Genomic DNA, 21,067 nt, shown 5'->3' with positions numbered 1-21,067 from the left:
CAGTTGCATTCATCATTGGGATCTAGTACCTTTACATGACAGGTCTTGGTTCTTATTTTTTCCCCATACCTCTCTCCGCCCTTCACCCCCTCCTCCCTTCCCTATGTACAAATATGTTAGTTCCATTATTTCATTTTCTCATTTTTTTCTCTTCCCTTATTTCCTTTCCGCTACCCTTCCCACTTGCTCTACACATTTAGCCCTTTTCTTCCTATTTCACACTGTCAATTATCTCATTAGGAACTTACGTACTTTATAGTTTTTCACACCAGAGAAACTATTTGGTATTTACACATGTGTGACATTTATTTCAATTAAGAATATGGCCTCAGTATGCATCCATTTTCCTATGAGCGGCTCTAGTTTTTCATTCTTTATGGCTAAGTAGTACTCTATTTAATAGAAAAACCACATCTTTACCCAGTCTCCAACTGATGGGCAACTGGACTGTTTCCAAGTTTCAGCTATTACAAACTGTGCCACTATAAACACAGGTGCGCATATGTCACTGTAATATGATTCTTTTAATTACTTTGGAAAGATACCCAGCAGAGGGATGGCTGGGTGAAATTGTTGTTATTTCTTAAAAGAAGCAAATCATCAAAATTTAAGAGTTGACCAGGCATGGTGATGCATGCCTGTAGTCCCAGCACTTGGGAGGTGGCGGCACAAGGATTCCCATGAGTTTCAGGCCAGCCTGGATGACATAGCTTAAGACCAGCCTGAACTACACAGTGAGACCCTGTCTCAAAAAGCTTTAAAAAAAAATGATATAAGATTTGATCCTATGGGGCATGGTGGCACATACTATAATCCCAGTGCTCAAGAGGCTGAGGCAGAAGGGTTGCTGTGAGTTCAGGTCCAGCCTGGGCTACATAGTGAATTCAAGGCCAGCCTGATTGGCCCTTGGGCATGTAGCTTTTGTAGAGGACTAGCCTATCATGTGTGAGGAGCTAAGTTTAATCCCTAATACCTCAAAGAGAAAAAAAATGAAAAGGAAGGAAGGAAATGTTGCTTAGTTCCCATTGCATATTGCTCGAGAGCATCCAGTTTTCTAGGAGAAACTGCTCAAACCTACTGCTTATAACAACCAGTTTCTTTCCCTCTCTCACCTTCCAGGTATGCAAAGGATCCCCTCAGCATGAGGAAATCTGTCTGGGCCTCTTTACGCTTGTCCTCACTGAACCTGCCCAAGCCCAAAAGGTGAGATACCTGCTGTGGATCCACAGGCCTCAGATGTGGTCTGGGACACGGCGGAAGTTGTTGTTTAACTGGAGTTCCGTCAGACCCTTTGGCTAGAGCTGAATCATGTTCTTCAAATGTAATTTTAACTTCCTTTTTCCTCTCAGTGAACTGATTACTATTTGACTAAAGTCTTTTTTGTCCTTCGATTCTGGAGCTAAAAGACAAGAAAGGCAGTTGTGAGAGTGAAAAAGCACTTGCATATTTAAGTTTTGGATCTCTGAGGCCAGGGTTGAACGGTTGGAAATAATCTGAGGGAAAGAACAGCTGTACGAGGCCTGTCCCAAAAGGGATGACCTCTGCTGCAGGCTCTGCCATCAGCAGGTGATTAGAAAGCAGGCTTGACATTGCAGCAAGTACAATTCAGATTCAGCACGATCACAGTAGTTAAGAAAGCACTAGGAACATACAGGAAACCCATTCTGCAGTTCTTTACAGAGGAAGATACTCTTACATGGGATGGTGTAAGTAGGGTCTTTCCTGGAAGTGAGGGACTGGACAAGATGACCTCTGGGGTTTTTTTTGTTTTTGGTAATAAAGTAGCAAAAGTAAGTCTTCCCCAGATTGCCCCTTTGGAGCAGTCCTGTGTCCTTTGTGTGTTGCTAGGGTTATTTAAAGTTTGTGACTGGAATCTGTCTTCAGATAGATGATACAAGAGCAGGAGAAGAGGGCCGGGGATTTAGCTCAGAGGCATCGCACCTGCCTTGCAAGTCAGGGTCTCAAGTTTGATCCTCAGTACCAAAAAAAACAGAACAAGAGAAGAGCTCCAAGTTGAGGGAGCTTAGTGTTCTTGGCTCTTCCCTGAATAAGGCTACTGTGGAAAGAGGCAGATGTGCTCTTTGCCCAGTATTCTATTCACTCTGTGTGGAGATCGTCTTGTTTGATGCTCCCCAAACATGACACAAGTTTGATAGCTTTATGTCTTCCCCCAAAACTACTCCCATTTTACCTGTGAGATAATTTGAAGGTTAGTGATGTCCTTGTTTATCCAGGGAAAAGCAAAAGAAACTTATTCCCAGGGATAAGGTCAGGACCATCATGATCCTCTGACATAACTACAGTACTTGAATTAACCTCGGGGAGGATTTATGGGCATGGGAACGTGATGTGTTTATACTTCTCTGGTACTAGCTGGGATAGGGTTTGAGGTAAGGGTAGATGGTGGAGCAGCAAGTACTCACAAATCTTTGGTTTTCTGAGAGATCCCAGGCAATTGGGAACTTTTCAAGTAAATTGCTTTCATCTTCATACTGAATCCAACATCAAGATCCCTGAAAATAAATGAATGTCTCCAATTGGGAGGTGTGAAACAATAGTATGATCCCTTTGATCTAAAAGAAATTGTTACTGCCGGGTGTGGTGGTGCACGCCTGTAATCCCAGCACTCGGGAGGCTGAGGCAGGAGGATCGCTGTGAGTTCGAGACCAGCCTGGGCTACATAGTGCGTTCCAGGTCAGTCTCAACTGCCTAGTGAGACCCTGTCTCAAAAAACCAAAAAAGAGCCCTTGCCTAGTGTTTGTATGGCCTTGGGTTCCGTCCCCAACCAAAAACAAAGTCTTACTTAGTCATCTCGGTGCAAATTAGTCTTGCCTGCTGAAAACGTTTGTTTGTTTCAGGTTAGAACTGAATCAGCTGGAGTGAATCTCAGCTGGGGGCAGGGTGTGTGGTATTTCCGGCTCTCTGCCTGGCTTGGCAGCAAGAGGCTGCTGGTCTCCACCTTGTGATTTCTTGTTGTCATGAGTTTGGCTGTCCAGACCCACCAGAGCCTTGCATGTTCTTCTGTTTGCACTGTGCCAGCCCTGTGAGGGTGGCCCAAGCCATCCCCTCTCTCTGGGGAGGGAAGCAGCACCCACAGGTCTCGAAGCTGATGGATAGCTGCACCAGATTCCCGCTCATGTGCTAAGACTTTCCAAGTGAGTCCCCAGCTCTGAGCCTCTTAGACGGAGCTCCCAAGTCACCCGCTTCAGGGAGTTAGGAGGACACAATTCTAGCTGAGTATGGGTTGTCAGTATTGACTCATTTGGAGACCGTTTGGGCTGGGTCAGATGTGTGTGATGGGCTCTGACCCTTCTCCCTGAGAGGACTGAGAGAGCCCAGCTGATTAGCTTGCAACGTGTTTCTTCTATCCTACCAAAGTTTGAGGTCGGAGTTTCTGACAAGGGCGATCTTAATGTATCGCTTCAGTATTTTCTAAGGGTTTCCTTGGAGTTAATTCTACCTTTGGTGCAGAAAATCCCCAGATGGATTTAATTTTGTTTGTTTTTTTGAGACAGGGTCTCACTATGTAGCTGAGACTGACCTGGAACTCACTGTGTAGCCCACGCTGCTCTCGAACTCACAGTGATCCTCCTGCCTCAGCCTCCCGGTGCTGGGATTACAGGTGTGCACCACCATGCCCAGCTTGCGTGGGGTGTGTTTTTGTCTTAGTTGTTCCCCCTGTTCCTTTCTTCCTCCCCCCCACCCCTTTCCTCCTCTTCCTCATTGTCTTCCTCCTTTTGTGGTGTTGGACCTCCAACTCAGGACTTTGATGCATACCAGGCAAGAGCTCTACACCCCCAGCTTAGTTGTACCTTTTATTTCTCTATACTGGGGGTCAGTCCGGGGGTGCTCTACTGCTGAGCTACAACACCAACCCTCTTCATTTTTTGAGACAGGATCTTGCTAAGTTGCCCACGCTGGCCTTTAATTTTTTGTGTCCTGCCTCAGCCTGCCAAGTAGCTGGAACTACAGGCATGCACCGTTCCACCTAGCTCAGTTATGTCTTCTTGGTTTGCATCTTCTTATGAATTTTTTTTTGTTTGTTTGTTTGGTAAGTTACTTATTTCCTAGTGTCTGAGCTGAATAGTTGGGAGCAGGCCTTCCTGGGAAACTGCCAAGAAGGAGGCTAAGGTAGAAGTTTAAGCTGTGGGGACCCGAGAGGCAAGAGACAGAGGTACTCGGAAGGGGTCTCACATCCCCACAGAGGTCAAGGGCCCAGGCGCAAGCAGTCTTGGTAAAGGTATTTCATCTTGCAGGCAGCTCTGAAAGAAGGTTAGGGGCTGGGGGCCTCGGCTCGAACATCACTGCAGACGTTCCCCACTTAGCCACCAGGTTCTGTTCTGTAAGGAGGTCCTTTACTGGGTTGCTAAATGAGGAATTGTACACAGCATGTCATTACATTATCCAGAACAAAGAAAAGGTCAAAGGAGACTCCAGCTTGATCACTTTGATTTTGTTTGTAGAACTCTTTCATTCAGTACAGTAATGCATAACAGAACATAAAAGTATAGTGCTGGGCTGGGGATTTAGTTCAGTGGCACTGCCCGTCTCTCAAGCTCAAGGTCCTGAGTTTGATCCCCAGTACCAAAAATAAAAGTTCTGAGCACGAAGTAATGAAAGAACAGTGCTGCATTGTGTAGTACAGTCAAAGATTGCAGTACTTATAAACATGGTGGATTGAAAAAGACATTGAGGGCCAGGGATGTAGCTCAGTGGCCCCGCACCTGCCTCATGAGTGTAAGGTCCCAAGTTTCAATCCCTCGTACCAAAAAAAATGAAAGAAACAAGAAAAGATGTTGAGGCTCTAGCAGCAAGATGTACAGAACTGTACAAATCCTGAGTGCAAGCGGTGGGTCGTAAGTACACAGTGCACCTTGGTCAGAGCCCGAGTAGTTGGTGGTCGATGAGTAGGTCATTAATCAAGGAATATCAGTATCCTCCTCAAGGTCCAGACAGATGGGCTGTTTCAGTACCACCTGTCACCTTTCTTGGAGCCCCTCTGCTTGTTTTATGGTCCTCACTGAGTTTTTTTCTCTCCCATCTGTTTCTCGTCCAAGCCAGTCAACAAGCTGGCGAGAAGTCGGTAAGATACCTGGCAGCATCAAGGGTGGGAGACTTGGGACCCAGCTGCCACGCATTTCCAGCAGTTAGCGTTGGTAAAAGTCCCGGATGGACGTGGGATTAGGCAGTGTCTCCTGTCTTCATCTGACCACATGTGTCCTCCTGCCCTGTCCTGGGCCTGTTGTACATTTCTGGAACTTCTGCTTTCTCATGAACAGACAGGCTTCCCTTGTGTCTTTGGCCTAACACAGATTTTCCTTACGGTCCCTCATTGTCTCTGCCTGTCCTGTAACTTACCTTTGGGGAGTCTTCAGGATTTGACTGTCCAGTGTGCTGGCCGCATTGACAGTGGCTCACTGGGCCATCCTTATCTTTTTGTACTTGTTTTGTATTTTGTTTTCGAACTCTCCTCCGGCCTTTGCATCCCAAGTGCTGGGATTACAGACATTTGTCGGGCCCTTTGTGGTTATTATTCTTGATGTCATCGGCTGGCCTTCGGATGTTGTAGGAATCTGCCGAATTGTTAGTCTCGTGGATGAAGCTAGAACTCAGCAGGCTCAGTTGGCTGCTAATGAGATCCTTGAAGCTAGTCCTCCAGGGGTCTGGTTCTCAGAGACAGGGGAGGGAAGCTCTTGGGAAAAGAGCAGTGCCTTCCCTCGCCGCCCCAAGGGGTGGAGACACTAGAGGACCTCCATTGTCGGCAGAAGCAAAATGTATCCCAGAGGAAAGAAGACTGGGTTCAGAGAGTTCCGTGTTGGTTCTGTCCTCTCTGGCCCTGATCTTTCATTGCTCCTGTTACTCATCAGGCTGGGTGAGAGCAGCGTAGAGCACCTCCGGGCTCCTTCTGACTTGCCCGGCCAGACGCACTCGCAGTGACCTTTTCCTGGCAGATGAAAAAGCAGATGGCCTCCACCTGGTTTTGCTCAGCTTGTGGCATCAAACAGGATGACACTTCCTAAGAAGGGAGGCAGGGGCACAGGGTTAGGACCGGGAGCTTTGCCCAGCAGGTTTCTGTCCCTTATCTAAGAAGAGCTTGGTCCTCTTTCCTCACTGGTTTGATGTAGAGAAGCCCATGGAAGAGAGTGTCCGGAAGGAAAGTGTTTCCCTGCCACTCAGCACTCCCTTGGTATTCTTGAGGTTTGAGAGACAGGTGCAGTTCTCGTCTGGGTGGGGTCAGAGCCTTCTCCTCAGCGGACTGGCTGCTCACACACCTCACTTCCCACAGTGTTACCGGGACTTGGCTCTGGTGAGTCGTGATGGCATGAATATTGTCCTGAATAAAATCAACCAGATATTAATGGAGAAGTACCTGAAGTTGCAGGATACCTGCCGTACTCAGGTAAGGCCAGAGGAGGAGAGAGGATCCAGGGGCAGAGTGTGAGCTTAGTGTGCACAAGGCCCTGGGTTTGATCACACTGTCCCCTTTCCCCCAAAATGAGGATCCAGCCCAACGAAGATGAGGAGGGAGAGAGGGAGGGATTGGGGCCAGCACATCACTGCCCGGCGGACCTCCACGGTGCGCCTCCGTCGGCCCTCGGGCTAACATCCCTGTTCCTTACCCCCTTCTCTCTCCTCTAGTTGGTGTGGTTGGTTCGGGAACTGGTGAAGAGCGGGGTTCTGGGAGCCGACGGTGTTTGCATGACATTCATGAAGCAGATCGCAGGTGAGTTAGATGGCGGGGCACGGCGCAGGGGTGCAGCGGAGGCTGAAGTCCGGGTGGAAGGAGTGAATCGACACACGCCGGACTCGCTTGACTTCTCTTCTGATGTGGACATCTGCCCCGAGGGTCACAGGAAGAAACTGACTAAAAGTGCTGGTATTCTTTTGAAGCAGAAAGTGTCTATTCCACCCCTGGTGTTGAAGACTAGAACCAGGACTTCATGCATGCTCAAGAAGCACTCTGCCACTGAGCTATGTCCTCCACCCTTTATATATGTGTATATATATATATATATATTTTTTTTTTTTTTAATTTTTTTTGGGGACTGGGGATCAAACTTGAGTCCTTTCATGTGCAAGGCAGACAGTGGAACCACTGAGCTAAGCCCCCGGTGCCTTAACTATATTTTTTAAAATCTTTGAGACAGGATCTCACTGAGTTGTCCAAGTTGACCTCAGACTTGTGATCCTCCCTCCTCAGCCTCCCACATTCCTGGGATTATAGGCAAGTGCCACCTTGCCCAACTATTAAAGCAGTAAATCTTTTGGTTTTTTTGTTTTTGTTCTGTTTTGTTTTTTGGCTTTTTGGAGACAGGGTCTCTAATATAATTCAGGCCAACCTTGAACTCGCTGTGTAGCCTAAGCTGGCCTCAAACTCACAGTATCCTCCTGCTTCAGCCTCCAGAGTACAGGGATTACAGGCGTGTGCCTCCGTGCCTGACTTAAAGCAGTAAACCTTGCCTTGTTTTCTTCTGTTGCCACACCGAGTCCTGACAGTATTTTAGACAGCATTCTCAGGTTTGATGGTGCAGTGGGTCATAAAGGTATAGGGAAGCTGGGCATGGTGGCGCACGCTTGTAATCCCAGCTCTTGGGAGGCTGAGGCAGGAGGATCGCTGTGAGTTCGAGACCAGCCTGGGCTACATAGTGAGTTCCAGGTCAGTCTCAACTGCATAGTGAGGCCCTATCTCAAAAAACCAAAAAAAAAAAAAAAAAAGGTATAGGGAGAGACTTGAGGGCAAATAAATTTGTTCCCGTGTCCTTATGTTTCAGAAAACCTAGACATTTTCCCTGGCTCCACCTTATGTTTTGAGCACTGGCTTTATAGTAATATGTCCTCTAATGGGGCCAGTCTGAGGGACACGTGATGTTACAGAACAGACCCTGACATTTAGGCTTTATTGCCCTCATGGCATTGGTGACAGGCCTGCCTGGGCAACCTCTTCTCTCAAGACTGCATGTCTTTGTTTAACAATGACCTCAGCATTTGCCGTTGGTGCCTTGCCTCTCTAGGGGTGTGTGTGACACTGATTCCCCTGTCTCCATGGCCTGTTGTGAGCCTAGCCCAGGGCTTGGCCCTCTACATGCCGGACATCGCAGTTGCCTGCCCTCTGTCTTTCTCAGACCCTATTTCAAATATCACCCTTGGGCCAGGGATTTCGCTCAGTGGTTCTGCCGTCTCCCTCGCAAGCACAAGGACCCGAGTTCGATCCCCGGTACCAGACCCACCACAGTGGGCATCTCATTCTCCTGGTCTCAGACCTTTCCTTTTCAGGGCCCAAAATGTTCCTACTCTGGCTCCAAGCTGTGGAAAAGTAGCAGCTTTGATTTTGGGAAAACTCCAGAACATTTCCTTCCTTTCCCTCTGGAGGCAAAGGGGGGAACTTGAAAGACTGACAGATGAGAAACTAGTTCCTGCAGCATGTAGGACAGCGGTGATGGGACAGATGAAGAGATGGATTTGCTGACTTGCTGCATTGTGCTTCTTCCTTTTCCCCTTGGAAATCAGGCGGAGATGTGACAGCCAAGAATATCTGGTTGGCAGAAAGTGTTCTGGATATCCTGACGGAACAGAGGTAGAGTTTCCCAGGCAGGGTAGGACGAGAGCCAGATAGGGCCACAGGGGCTGTGATTGTGGGTGTGGGGATTATCTGCCCAGGAGGACCCTGAGTGAGGGAGAGGATGGCAGGGTGGATGCCATGACGTGGCCACAGGGTGAAGGGGTGGGAAAGAAGGGCCCTGCTAAAATATCTCAGAGCCCAGGACAAACTTGTTTCATCTGATAAGGGTTTATTTTCGATCCAGACCTCCTTGGAATGTTTATCTTTGGGGGAGGTTGGGGCAGGGAATGAGCTCAGCAGAGGGGCTGGCCAGCCAGCTGGGCCTGGCAGGTACCGCTCCGTCTCTTCAAGCCGAAGTCCAACACATGCTCTTTGGCCGGTGCAGGGCCAGGTGGGCCAGGAGCGGAGTGCTCTAGTGCATCCTGTGGGTCTGCGCTAAGGGCCCCAGGCTTCCGAGATGGAGAGTGCACGGGGATATCTGCTGTCTGCTTAATCTTTCCCTTCCTCATCAAACTGAAGGGCCAGAAATTTTATGAGGGCTGTTCCCTATGTGAATTTGGGATTAGATCATCCCTTTGGTCCTATGACCTTTTTTTTTTTTTTTTTTTTTTTTTGGTACCGGGGATCGAACTTGGGACCTTGCCCTTGTGAGGCAGGCGGCAGAACCACTGAGCTAAATCCCCGGCCCTGTGACCCCCATTCTTTGTATTAATTTGTATTAATTAAGACTCTCTGTGCAAGATATCACAGTAGTCACATGACTGAGAGGGCTGATAGTCTCCATGTTTCATGTGGTTTGCAAGAACAGACCTCTTCTTGCCAGGTGTGGTGGTGCACACCTGTAATCCCAGCACTTGGGAGGCTGAGGCAGGAGGATCGCTGTGAGTTCAAGGCCAGCCTGAACTACATAGCAAGACCCTGTCTCAAAAAAAGAGAAAAACAGACCTCTTCTCAATGTAGGCTTGAGAAAAGCTGCATCACTCTGCTCAGGTTTGACAGCCATGCAGGTTTGCTGTGCAGTGCCACCTAGTGCTGTGGGCGTGGATGTGCAGCTGCACTGGGCCTGTGCCGTTTCTCCGGCCCAGAAGATCCTGGCTGTGTCTTCCCAGCTTTTCTGCCTCTCTTGGGTCTGTTTCTTTGCTGTCCTGGGCCAGATGGCTCTCTTCATCTCTGTTTCTCTTCATTATGCCATTCCAGGATTCAGATACGGTCATCACCTCAGCAGTCTTTCCAAAATGTGATTTTTTTCTCATTCTGCTCCTGGTGCCAGATACCTTCTGTTCCCATACCTTAAAGCTGACAATTGGTAGCCAGTTAACTGCCCTACCCTTGCCCTACTCTCTGAAAACTCATCTTTTGATGAAAGTGAGTACCTTGGAATTTTACCTATGTCCTTTCTTCTTCAGTACCCTAACCCCTTGCAAGTGTCTTTCAGGCTGAAAGAATAGCAGGTAGGTGAGGCGCCCCACCCCCACCCCATCTCCTCGCCTAGTGTTTTCACTGTGTGCAAGGAAAAGGCCAGAGTCTTTTAATTAAGTGGCCTGAACATTTTTCCAGAATCAGGATGTTGCCTGGTTGGATTAATTAAACTCCTTGTCTTCTTCCTCCAGTTCCCTTCCTTCCAGCAGGGCTGCCAGAACCGTTGCAAAGTATACTTGCTTGAGGGAGACTGCTCTCGGTTTGGGCGTGTGACAGCAGATTATTTCTGGGGATCTCTCCACTGTGTTGTCTTTTTACCCCCTTTTAAAGCAGCAGGGAAGAAACTCTTTGATTACCTCTGTTTTCCTTAGAGACATTCTAAAACTCCTAGGAAAGTAGACTTTGCCATTTCTTCTTTTTTCAGATTGTGATTTAGAGCAGGTGACTCATTGTCTGGGTGGGGGGCAGTGTCAAGACAGAGCCAGGGACAGGTTTGTGGCTTGGTGGGCTGCTGATGACAAGTTTGAAGGAAGGGCTGGCACAGTGCTCTAAGGACCCCAGGTGCTGACAGGGTCTGGGGCCTCCCTGGAGGGCCACGCACCACACTTGGGAACTGTTTTCTTAGGGTGCCTTCCCTCGTGGCTGCGCAGTGAGAAGCTGTGCTTGTCTCTGTCCTGAGTAAGCTCATACTGCTTGGTATGCGGTGGGCATCAGTAAATGTATGAATGAGTAAGTCGACAGAATCATTTTATTGGGAGCTACATAAATAAGTAGCTATATGTAAGGAGTTGTTTTCATTTAGCTGTGCTTGCACTGGTTGATTGATAATAGCCTAAGCAAGTGAGCAAAAAAAATTTTACAGATAGCCTCTTCCCAGTGTTTGGTCGTCAAGCATTTCCGGGACACAGGAGCCAAGTCCAGGAGGGTGGTGAGAAGGGTGATAAGTCCGGGAAGCGTGTGGGTGCAGCGTCTCCCTCCCTGCAGGGAGTGGGTGCTGAAGAGCAGCATCCTCATCGCCATGGCTGTCTACACGTACCTCCGCCTCATCGTGGACCACCACGGAACCACCCAGCTCCAGGCCCTGCGGCAGAAGGAAGTAGATTTCTGCATCTCACTGCTTCGGGAAAGGGTGAGGGAGTAGGGCGGAATCACCGCTGGGGAAGTGAGGCCCAGGATGGGGTTACCCTTAGAGGCTGTGTGCACCTGGGCCAGAGATGCCTAAGGACTGGTGTTTTCCATCACCCTTAGGTGATGGTAGAGTGGAGAGGAATCAGAGTGGAGTGGCCCTACTTCCTAGAATGGCACCTCTTGTGCTAGCATCCTGGGGATTTTTCTGGTTAGTTTCTTTTTTTCTTTTTCGTTTTTTGAGACAGAGTCTCACTGTGCAGTCCAGGCTGGCCTTGAACTCAGTATGTAGCCCAGACTGGCCTTGAATTTTCGTTGATCCTCCTGCCTCAGCCTCCTGAGTGCTGAGATCTCTGGCATGTGCCACCATAAGCAGCTCCTGGTCAGTTTGAAGGACACTCATACGGTGGACACAGGCTGTGTACCCACTGCTGCACTGTCCCTCAACCTACCCACCTGAGTAGTTGCCATGATCAGGTGGAATATCAAGTTGTCTACTGTCATCTTCCAAAAGAGAAAATCCCTATGATTATTATGTTGAACATTGTGTTGGACAAAATGAGTTTGAGGTAGTATGTCTGGGCCGGCTTGCTGGCCCTGTCCTTTTGGAATTTTAGTCTCCCTTGAACTGTACCAACACAGTTTTTGGCCACGAGGGGAGAGGATTAAAGTGAAAATCATCAGGACTTCAGCACCTCTCAGTAAGCGCTCATCCTTGATGTCAGCCCCCACCTTCGGCTCTTCCCCGAACAGCTAATAGTCGGTCCCCGCTTCCAGAAGAAATACAGTTCCACCCCCTTCATTCCCTCCCTAGAACATGTTGTTCGTTTGTCTCCCCTCCAGGAGGTAAATAATCCATGTTTTTGCTCTCTTTCCCGTGTCTCCCCTTTTTTTCCTCCTCCCCCCATTAAGTTCATGGAATGTTTGATGATTGGCAGAGACCTGGTAAGACTGCTTCAGAATGTTGCTAGGATACCAGAATTTGAACTGCTTTGGAAAGATATTATCCATAATCCTCAGGCCTTGAGTCCTCAGTTCACAGGTAAGTGCCTAGACTTCCTGTCCTTGAGGGGTGACAGGTCAGCATGTGTCTTGGATGAGGACAGAGACTGGGTAGCAGAGCTTGGGCAGTCAGATAGAGGGCGCTCGAGATAGACTTTGCCAAGCACAACTGGATACGGGATGGCAGAGGCGTGGAACTGTTCATCAGGTTCCTAGACAGCCCCTCCTTGGCAGACTCCAGCTGTCATTCCTCCGAAAAGAAAAGTGAGAGAGAACTGTGATCCATCCTCCTCCTTTCCTGGTAGCGCCTTGGCTCAGGAGGTGAGTTAATGACCAGTCTTCAACCTCATGGGGTCCGGAAGAAATCAGAGGTCAGCTCGAGAGACTGAGTCAGCAGAGAGGCTGCAGTTAGTCCTGTAAGCGATGGCCCCTCCCTGAAACAGTCCAGCCTCTTCACTGCAGGGATCCAGTTTGACCTAAATCCTACTGAAGGGACAGAGACTCCCTGTGCCTTTCCCAACGAGGTCCTTTCCCGCCTTTTCCCTTTCCCAGGGTGCTGCAGTGGTCCGAACAGGAGAGACAGCCTTGTTCCCACCCACTTCCAGTACGTGCGTGCACAGAGCACGTACACAGACTGAAAGCAGGGCACTAGGGAAGGAAGACGTGCTGGTGCTGCCTGATGACTGCACCTCCTCACACTGAGCACAGATCAGCTCACTTGACTGCCTGCTTTGTGTTGCTCACTTACCACTCTTAATCCTCAGAGCAGCCTTATGAGACGGGCATTTTACTTCCCGCAGTCAACAGATAGAGAAGCTGGAGTCCCGAGGGATTGAGTTACTCGCTCCTGGCCACGCTGCTCCGCGTGACGGAGGCAGTCTCTCTGACCCGAGTGTGGCCGGGCCACAGTACGCCAGTTACAGGGTCTGGGGTGGGCCCCTCAGGAAGACAGACTGGGCTTTCCTGTGTTCTCCCCTTAACTTTCCCATCTGTTGCCCACTACAGTAATGTCGATAGGGAGAGGGTTCTAAAAGCAAGCAGAAGGAAGGAATTACTATGGCTGGGATTAGGTCAGTTGGAGCAGGACACACCAGTTAGAACACTCGTGCGCCCTCAGGCTGGCCTGTGGTCTTGTCTTAGAAGCTCCCGGTGACCACCGGCTGTGGCACCTGCTTCCAGCTCCCCACCTGCCTTCCCCTCCTTCCCGTCTTCAGGCTGCTCTCCTTTCTCTTCCCCTCCACACGTGATTCAGGAATCCTGCAGCTTCTTCAGTCGAGAACATCTCGAAAATTCCTAGCGTGTCGTCTAACGCCAGACATGGAGACCAAGCTGCTCTTCATGACGTCCCGGGTACGCAGACCTGTCGCAGTGGGGAGACGCGCTAGACACGTGTTGGGCTTCTGGCTTCGGTCTGCAGACTTGTCACCTTTGGGCGTGACGGGGTCCCTGATCTCTTTGTTCATTCTTGCCTACACTTTGTGTGCTGTGCTGAGAAAAGAGGTGCAAGTCCAGTTTTGGGGAAACTTTCAGCTTACCTAGAGGAGTCATTATTCCATAGTTCTGTGTGAGTAATATTATTCACAAGTGTGCGCTGTGCTGTGAAAGGGCCGTGGGAGGAGTGAGGATGAAGCTCATTGGTGCACTGCTCTCCTAATGTGTATGAGGTCCTGGCTTCCATCCCCAGTACTGCAAAAGAAATAGGTCGAATGAAATGTACAGCCGCAGAGGAACTGTGCAGCTTCCTGGGTCCTGGGTCCTGAAGAACCCCCGCCCCCCCAAGAATCTGATTGAGGAATCTGTGCTTTTAGCAGATTCCTCAAGGCACGCCCTCGGTAGCCAGTCTGTCATTAGAGAATCTGAAAGGCAGAGTTCAGATTTCCCAGGTCACTCAGAGCTGTCACGACCTGTGCTGTGAGAGCCAGGCATGGTGGCGCACGCCTGTAATCCCAGCATTTGGAAGGCTGAGACGGGAGGATCACCGGGAGCCAGAGGCCAGCCTGGGCTACATAGTGAGACCCTGTCTTAACAAAGAAAGATGTAGGAAAAAAGGGAGGTCTGGGTCCAGACTAGAGGTAAATGGTACTCATTTTCCTCTGTTCAGGGACCCCACCTTCCCTCCCAAACTCCTTTTTCCAACATCCCTTTCCCCAGGTACGGTTTGGTCAACAAAAGCGGTACCAAGATTGGTTCCAGCGCCAGTATCTGTCAACGCCAGATAGCCAGTCTCTACGCTGTGACCTCATCCGCTACATCTGTGGGGTGGTGCACCCTTCCAATGAAGTGCTGAGCTCAGACATCTTGCCTCGATGGGCCATCATTGGTTGGCTGCTGACCACGTGCACAGTAAGGGGCTACGCCGGCCGGAGGCAGTAAAGGGCGCCCTCGCCCACTCGAGCCGCTTCTGACTCTCCAGGCCACCTGAGCCTCGAGGGCCTTCTTTACTGCAGTCCTCCTTATTTAGGCTTTCGCCCCATCTCCCATTGTGTCTCTAGAAATTTACTTACACTCGGTTTCTTATCTGGGTTTGGGATTGAATACTCAGAAAAGCTTGGCTTTTTAAGGAATCCCTGCCTTTTTCCCTTTAACTTCTAGAAAGCACCTATAGTTATTCCTGATTTCCTCCCCCTAAATTTGGGGCTTGCATTCTTGTTTTGCTTTGTTTTTGTTGTTTTTTTTGAGACAGGGTCTCACTGTGTGGTTGAGATTGACCTGGAACTCACTGTGTAGCCCAGGCTGGTCTCGAACTCACAGCGATCCTCCTGCCTCAGCCTCCCGAGTGCTGGGATTACAGGTGTGCGCCACCACGCCTGGCCTGGGGTTTACATTCTTCATAGATCCTCACCTCCACGCCTTTTGGCATCAGCTTTGGACACTTCCCTTCGTCAAGTGTAATGAACCTAGGAAGGACCCATTTTCTTTCTGGCATTTTTCTCCCGTCACTGGGAGTCAGTTTTCTCTATCCAGCTACCCCTGTCCTTTTCTGATGGGGCCCCTCTCCCATCTGACCAGGTCTTGGAGATGTGCTGATGTGTGGGTGTCAGCAGACTATGCCTAGGGGTCTGTCTGTAGGAATGTGCCGGGGAAGCTTGCTGGGGCAGCGCAGTGCGAATCGGAAGGTTGCCTCAGCTCAGAGTGATGAGTGGCCTTCTACAGCCCTGTGTTCTCCTAGCAGGTCAAGGATGGGTCTCGCTGGGTGTGTGAGGAAGCCAGGCCAGTCCCTGTCCCTTGGTTGGCAAGACCACAGGGTGCTCATGTTGCACAGACTTGGGTGTCCCTCAGCCCTGTGGGGTTCCGCCCAGTCTCACTGGGAATTGGATTTCATATATGGAGCCACCAAGTGGGTCCTGGAATCTGCCCTGGCCCTCCATGGGAATGGAGAGGCCTTGGTTGATAAAATTAGCTTTTTCCCCCTTTCTTTTCTAGTCCAATGTGGCTGCTTCTAATGCCAAGCTGGCTTTGTTTTACGACTGGCTGTTCTTTAGTCCAGACAAGGACAGCATTATGAACATAGGTATGTGACGGAGCCCGGGCAGCACCATACCCCCAGCCCCCTACTGCCTGTCCTGATGACAGCAGTCATAGATCTCGGGCAGCCTGGTGCGGGGCCGCTTACTGGCGGCAGTTCCGGTGTCCCTCAGCAGCTCTCCCTTGACCTAGAAGGAAGAATGCTTTGATGAGGCCACGCAGGGACTCCACTCCTTCCCACAGCCGTCGTCTGGGCTCCGGGTGGGGAGGGCAAGGCACAGGACAGCTGTCCATCTCGGCTGTGCTCTCCCACATCCCTTCTGCAAGCAGAGTGCTGGGCCTGAGCGCTCGTAGGGGCTGTCTGTCCTTGGGTCTGCTCGTGCCGTGGGTGGAGGCGTCCGTGTGTGCCGACATCCCGCTCTGTGGGGGTGGGAGCAGTGTCTGATGGGGGACCCTTAATCCCACATCCTCTAGAGCCGGCCATCCTGGTCATGCATCACTCCATGAAACCCCACCCAGCCATCACTGCCACACTCCTGGACTTCATGTGCCGAGTGAGTGCCCAGCCTCTGCTCCTCCTGAATGTCAGCTGCCTCCTAGTGCTCCCACTCCCGTCAGCGAATCCGTCCCTGCCGTGTCCTGTCTCGGGTGGAACGGTCCTTGTGTCCGTAGAATTCTCAGACACAGAATGGCGACTCAGGGTGGACACTCGTCTCTTCAAGGAGCAGCCAGGACCGCTGAGCGCGCCGGTCCTCGGTGTCCTTGACCAAAACCACAGTGGCCTTTTAGGTCTAGCATGCCAGAATGCTCTGCAGGGAGAGTCCTGTGCTTACTGTGTTCTTCTTCCCTTCCAGATCATTCCCAACTTCTACCCACCTTTGGAAGGCCACGTGCGGCAGGGTGTCTTTTCCTCCCTCAACCACATTGTGGAGAAACGGGTCTTGGCGTAAGGAGCTCACCGGTGGGGTGGTGGGGGCACTCGCAGTTCTCCTCGGTCAGCTCTGCTAGGTCAGGCACTGCAAACCTTGCCCTGCTGCTGACCTCTCAACAGCTATGAAAAGCAGCAGCTTTGCCGGGCGTGGTGGCGCACCCCTGTAATCCCAGCACTCGGGAGGCTGAGGCAGGAGGATCACTGTGAGTCCGAGACCAGCCTGGGCTACACAGTGAGTTCCAGGTCAGTCTCAACTACACAGTGAGACCCTGTCTCAAAAAACCAAAAAAAAAGCAGCTTTACCTCTGCTGCTGGCTGTATGTCTTCTTGACTCTTCAAGGACTTTTCCCTCGTGCCCTTGTATGACAAAGGCTTGACGTGTCTTCCTGTCCCCTGTTGGCTCCTTGGAAGGATCTGAGGGTGGCCCAGTTTACCGCAGGGGCTTAGAACGGTCTCTTACTTTCACGTTCAGTTACAAATAAGGACATCTGATGCTGACTGTCCTATGTGTTCCCTCAGACACCTGGCTCCCTTATTTGACAACCCTAAGCTGGATAAAGAGCTTCGGGCCATGCTGAGAGAGAAATTCCCCGAGTTCTGCAGCTCCCCCTCCCCGCCTGTGGAAGGTACGGCCGCCCGCTCCCTGTCAGGGTGTCGGAGGGCGGGCGGGCGGGCGCCCTGCTGAGGGTGCTGCCCCTGGGGAGATTCAGTTCTGCTCTGTTTTGAGACAGGGTCTCGGCTCTCACTCTGTAGTTCAAGCTGGGCTTGAACTCACTGTGTATCCCTGGCTTCCCTGGAACTCACAGTGACCCTCCTGCCTCGGGTTCCCTGTCTTCATGCAACCTGTCTCCCTTCCTTCCTTCCTTCCTTCCTTCTTTCGTACCAGGGATCAGACTTGACACAGGTGGCGGAACCACTGAGCGGATCCCTGGCCCCCTTCGTGCAATCTTGTCTTCTCACTCATTTTTCTTGTTCACGTATTCTTTTTCATATATAAGTAGAAGGTAACTTGTCACACTTTAACTTTGCCCATCTCTTTTTTCTTATACAGCCCTTGGCCTTGGCCCCTGAGGAGAGGTTCTCACGTTGGGTCTCACACTGTGCTCCTGATTCTGGAGTGCCATCTCCCCCGTCCCCACTATTTCATTTTGGGATAAGGACTTAACCCAAGCACTGCTTTACAACTTGGGTTTTTTGTTGTTGTCGTTGTTGGAGACAGGGTCTCACTCTGCAGTTGAGACTGACCTGGAACTCACTGTGTAGCCCAGGCTGGTCTCGAACTCAGTGATCCTCCTGCCTCAGCCTCCCGAGTGCTGGGATTACAGGGGTGCGCCACCACGCCTGGCTACAACTTGGCTTTAAATTAAAGAGCACAAGAGACATCTGTACCCTTAGGATACCCAGTCATCTTGAGCTAAGTAAGGAGGACTTGTGTCCTGTGCTGTTCCTGTACCTGGGAACATCCCCAGCCCATCACAGAAGGTTGTAAGGAGGGGGTGGTCTGTCCTGCCAGGGCCAGTGCCCTGTTGAGGGCACATCCGTGTCCTCCTGCTTGGCCTCCAGTCTCCCTTCCCAGAAGCACGGGGCACTGAAGGGCACAGGACACACTTGGCGCCTCTCTCTCTTTCCTCCCAAGTCAAAATGGAGGAGCCAGTTTCCATGGAGATGGACAACCACATGTCCGATAAGGACGAGAGTTGCTATGACAATGCAGAGGCAGCTTTCAGTGACGACGAGGAGGATCTCAACAGCAGAGGTGAGGCCAGCAGGAGTGGCTCGGGGCCACCAAGAGGACTGGGTCATGGGAGCAGCTGTGAGCTGTGAGCTAGTGTGTTAGCAGGGCTACTGGTGAGGCACAAGGACGCCGAGCAGTGTACCTGCCGAAGGCAAGAAAGAGGGTGCGAGGGTGAGGACGGGCCAGGGCCTGTGCGCGCTCGGGTGCTCACTCGGTGCTGAGCAGGCTGTGAGGACGGGACAGGCGGCTCAGCCCGGCGGCGGCAAGGAGACTGACTGCTGTCCTCAACCACTTCCTTCAGGGAAGAAGAGAGAGTTTCGCTTCCACCCCATCAAGGAGACCGTTGTGGAGGAGCCAGTTGATATCACCCCTTACCTGGACCAGTTGGACGAGTCGCTGAGGGACAAAGTACTCCAGCTCCAGAAGGGGAGGTGGGTGCGGGCTGCGCTCCCGCCTCTGAGATCCAGCCCGGGCTCTTCTGGTGTCCAGGGTTGCGGCGGCAGGACCTGACGGGGGACTGTGGGGGTGGGGATTCGGGGATGAAGCCCCTGAGAACCACAGAAAGGTAGATGGGGCTTTCCCTGTGTAGACCTCTGCCCAGAGAGCAGCAGATTTTCTTCCCCACAGCCTCCTCCACCCCACCAGGTCTTACACAGAGCTCCTTTGTTCTGTCTGTGCACGTGAGTGTTCGTGCTTGCTGCGCGAGCTGTGTGTCCTGCCCTCCGCTGTCATTTATGTCCCTGGGTTTCCTCTTGCTTCTGTACTGCAGTGATACGGAGGCCCAATGTGAGGTCATGCAGGAAATCGTGGACCAGGTCCTGGAGGTGAGGAGCCCGTCCCTCCGGAAGGAAGTAGCCCAGGCTGCCCGTGCAGAGCCAGCTCCCCCAGTCCCCTCCTTTCCTCCCCAAGATGAGCCCACCTGACGGTGACAGGGTGTCTGCCAAGCCCAAAGGGGGAAGCGGATAAGCTCAGAGGCCGGGGTCGCGGGTACAGGGAGTCAGGCTCGGGTCTAGGTCGTGATCGCCCCTCCCCTCCCTTCTCTCACCACCCAGGAAGACTTCGACTCCGAGCAGCTGTCCGTCCTGGCTTCCTGTCTGCAGGAACTCTTCAAGGCCCACTTCCGTGGGGAGGTGCTGCCTGAGGAGGTTACGGAGGAGTAAGGCTCATCTTCCCTGAGCCCGGGGCCTAGCAGCAAGAAGCGTACTCCCACAGCCCGAGTCTAAGATGCACCTTGCAGTGTATTTGAGAAAGAATCTGTTCACTTGGTTTTGGATTCTCATGCCTACTGACTCACTGAAATGAGGCTTTTATCTGCTTGGGTGGTGGACTAGACTAGCATTCTAGCCCTGCTTCAGAAGGGGTTGGACCCTGGCCTGAACTCTCCCTGCAGGGCCAGAGTCTCACCTTCAGTGGCAAGGACAGTTTGAGAGCATGGCTCAGGAGCCGGCTTTCTCTGGGACAGCAGCACGTCTGCCCCTGGGGCTGTAAAGACACAAGCAGGCAAACAGCCTCGAGCTGCCCCTGCCCGACGACACCCCCGTCACCTGCCTGCTGCGCTGTCCTCCCTCACGGGGCTCTCGTGTGACCTTTCCTTTGCAGGTCCCTAGAGGAGTCTGTCGGGAAGCCCCTCTACCTCATATTCCGGTAAGCGCCCAGGGGCGGGAGAGACTGCTGTGTCCTCCGTCCTCCCTGACACCGCAGGCCCTGTCCTAGGGCACGGGGCTCCCTTGCTAGAGAGCCTGCTACGGTAGCAGCTCTCCCCCCTGCCTCTCCAGGAACCTCTGCCAGATGCAGGAAGACAACAGTAGCTTCTCTCTGCTTCTGGACCTTCTTTCTGAGCTGTATCAGAAGCAGCCCAAGATTGGCTACCACCTGCTGTACTACCTGAGGGCCAGGTGGGTGAGGAGCCCCTGTTTCTGTAGGTGTGAGGAAGCACCTGGAGAGCCAGCCTCTTCTGGTGCACTGTCATCACCAGCACCCGCCATGTGTTTGTTCTGGTGCTAGGGATTGAACCCAGGATCTTATGCATGCTAGGTGTCTGTCTGTCTGTTGTGATACTTCAGACTGAACCCAGGGCCTTTTCAATGGGCTCCATCCACAGACCACCTCACCTAGGCTTTTTGAGCCCGGGTCTCAGAAGTTACTAGATTGTCCAAGCTGAGCTTGACCTTGAAGTCCTCCTGCCTCAGCTTCCAAGATTATAGGCATGTATCACCACCAAGCCCAGCAAGTCCTATTTTTTTTTCTAATAGCTTTAAGAGATATAGTTCATAAAGTTGACTTTTTTTTTTTTCCGGTACTGCGGATCGAACTTGGGACATTGCATTTGCCAGGCAGGTGCAGTGTCACTGAGCTACATCCCCAGCCCTTAAAATTGACCTTTTAAATTATACAGTTCTGCCAGGTATGGTGGCACAGGCCTGTAATCCCAGCACTCAGGAGGCTGAGGCAGGAGAATTGCCTTGAGTTCAAGGCCGACCTGGGCTACATAATGAATTTAAGGTCAGTCTGAAGTATAAAGTGAGATCCTATCAAAAAAACAACAGAACGTGGTTCCGTGGTTTTTAGTGTCTTCACAAGTTACACAAATGTCACCAATGTCTAATTAAAGCACTGTATCACTCCAAAAGAAACCCTCCTGGTGATTAAGCCTGGGACCTTGACATGCCAAGCACAGACTGCTCTGAGCCACCTGCAGCCTGACCCATCACTATTCTGATGCTGCTCTTTAAAGCACATATGTTCATACTGGGAATTGAACCTAGGGCCTTCACACTGAGCTACATGTGAACCCTTTTTTTTTTTTTTTTTTTTTTTTTTTTTCATGGTT

The 21,067-nt window shown here is 51.2% G+C and overlaps 1 protein-coding gene and 1 long non-coding RNA gene across 7 annotated transcripts in view; one reads left to right on the top strand and one right to left on the bottom strand.

The window, feature by feature from the left end:
- Positions 1 to 21,067, top strand: part of Ints3 (integrator complex subunit 3) — a 38,636-nt gene that overhangs the window by 11,222 nt on the left and 6,347 nt on the right. For all 3 annotated transcript variants that reach the window (XM_010617316.3, XM_010617317.2, XM_010617319.3), the window contains 18 exons: positions 1,120 to 1,203; positions 6,287 to 6,400; positions 6,640 to 6,724; positions 8,509 to 8,575; positions 10,964 to 11,108; positions 12,017 to 12,146; positions 13,359 to 13,456; positions 14,258 to 14,449; positions 15,530 to 15,617; positions 16,046 to 16,125; positions 16,426 to 16,517; positions 17,022 to 17,128; positions 18,139 to 18,258; positions 18,539 to 18,668; positions 19,007 to 19,061; positions 19,290 to 19,393; positions 19,837 to 19,881; positions 20,013 to 20,132. In XM_010617316.3, the coding sequence (XP_010615618.1) occupies positions 1,120 to 1,203; positions 6,287 to 6,400; positions 6,640 to 6,724; positions 8,509 to 8,575; positions 10,964 to 11,108; positions 12,017 to 12,146; positions 13,359 to 13,456; positions 14,258 to 14,449; positions 15,530 to 15,617; positions 16,046 to 16,125; positions 16,426 to 16,517; positions 17,022 to 17,128; positions 18,139 to 18,258; positions 18,539 to 18,668; positions 19,007 to 19,061; positions 19,290 to 19,393; positions 19,837 to 19,881; positions 20,013 to 20,132 (1,856 nt within the window). The remainder of the gene's footprint in view (positions 1 to 1,119; positions 1,204 to 6,286; positions 6,401 to 6,639; positions 6,725 to 8,508; positions 8,576 to 10,963; positions 11,109 to 12,016; positions 12,147 to 13,358; positions 13,457 to 14,257; positions 14,450 to 15,529; positions 15,618 to 16,045; positions 16,126 to 16,425; positions 16,518 to 17,021; positions 17,129 to 18,138; positions 18,259 to 18,538; positions 18,669 to 19,006; positions 19,062 to 19,289; positions 19,394 to 19,836; positions 19,882 to 20,012; positions 20,133 to 21,067) is intronic.
- LOC104857438 overlaps positions 10,976 to 21,067 on the bottom strand; it is a 16,510-nt gene continuing 6,418 nt past the window's right edge. The window contains exons 3-7 of one of the 4 annotated variants that reach the window (XR_004515082.1): positions 19,283 to 19,374; positions 18,890 to 19,000; positions 18,613 to 18,754; positions 13,642 to 13,792; positions 10,985 to 11,060 (exon numbers count right to left, since the gene is read on the bottom strand). This is a non-coding gene — a long non-coding RNA (uncharacterized LOC104857438). Of the gene's footprint in view, positions 11,061 to 13,641; positions 13,793 to 18,252; positions 18,380 to 18,612; positions 18,786 to 18,889; positions 19,001 to 19,282; positions 19,375 to 21,067 lie in introns of those variants that run through there. The other 3 variants (XR_004515084.1, XR_004515083.1, XR_004515081.1) reach the window with 3 other exon arrangements.

This window comes from Fukomys damarensis, unplaced genomic scaffold (genome assembly GCF_012274545.1).
Source record: "Fukomys damarensis isolate Sample0158 unplaced genomic scaffold, DMR_v1.0_HiC HiC_scaffold_33, whole genome shotgun sequence".
Classification (NCBI taxonomy): Eukaryota; Metazoa; Chordata; class Mammalia; order Rodentia; family Bathyergidae; genus Fukomys; species Fukomys damarensis.
The sequence above is the reverse complement of the archived record's forward strand: the minus strand, read 5'-3'. Positions and strand labels throughout refer to the sequence as shown.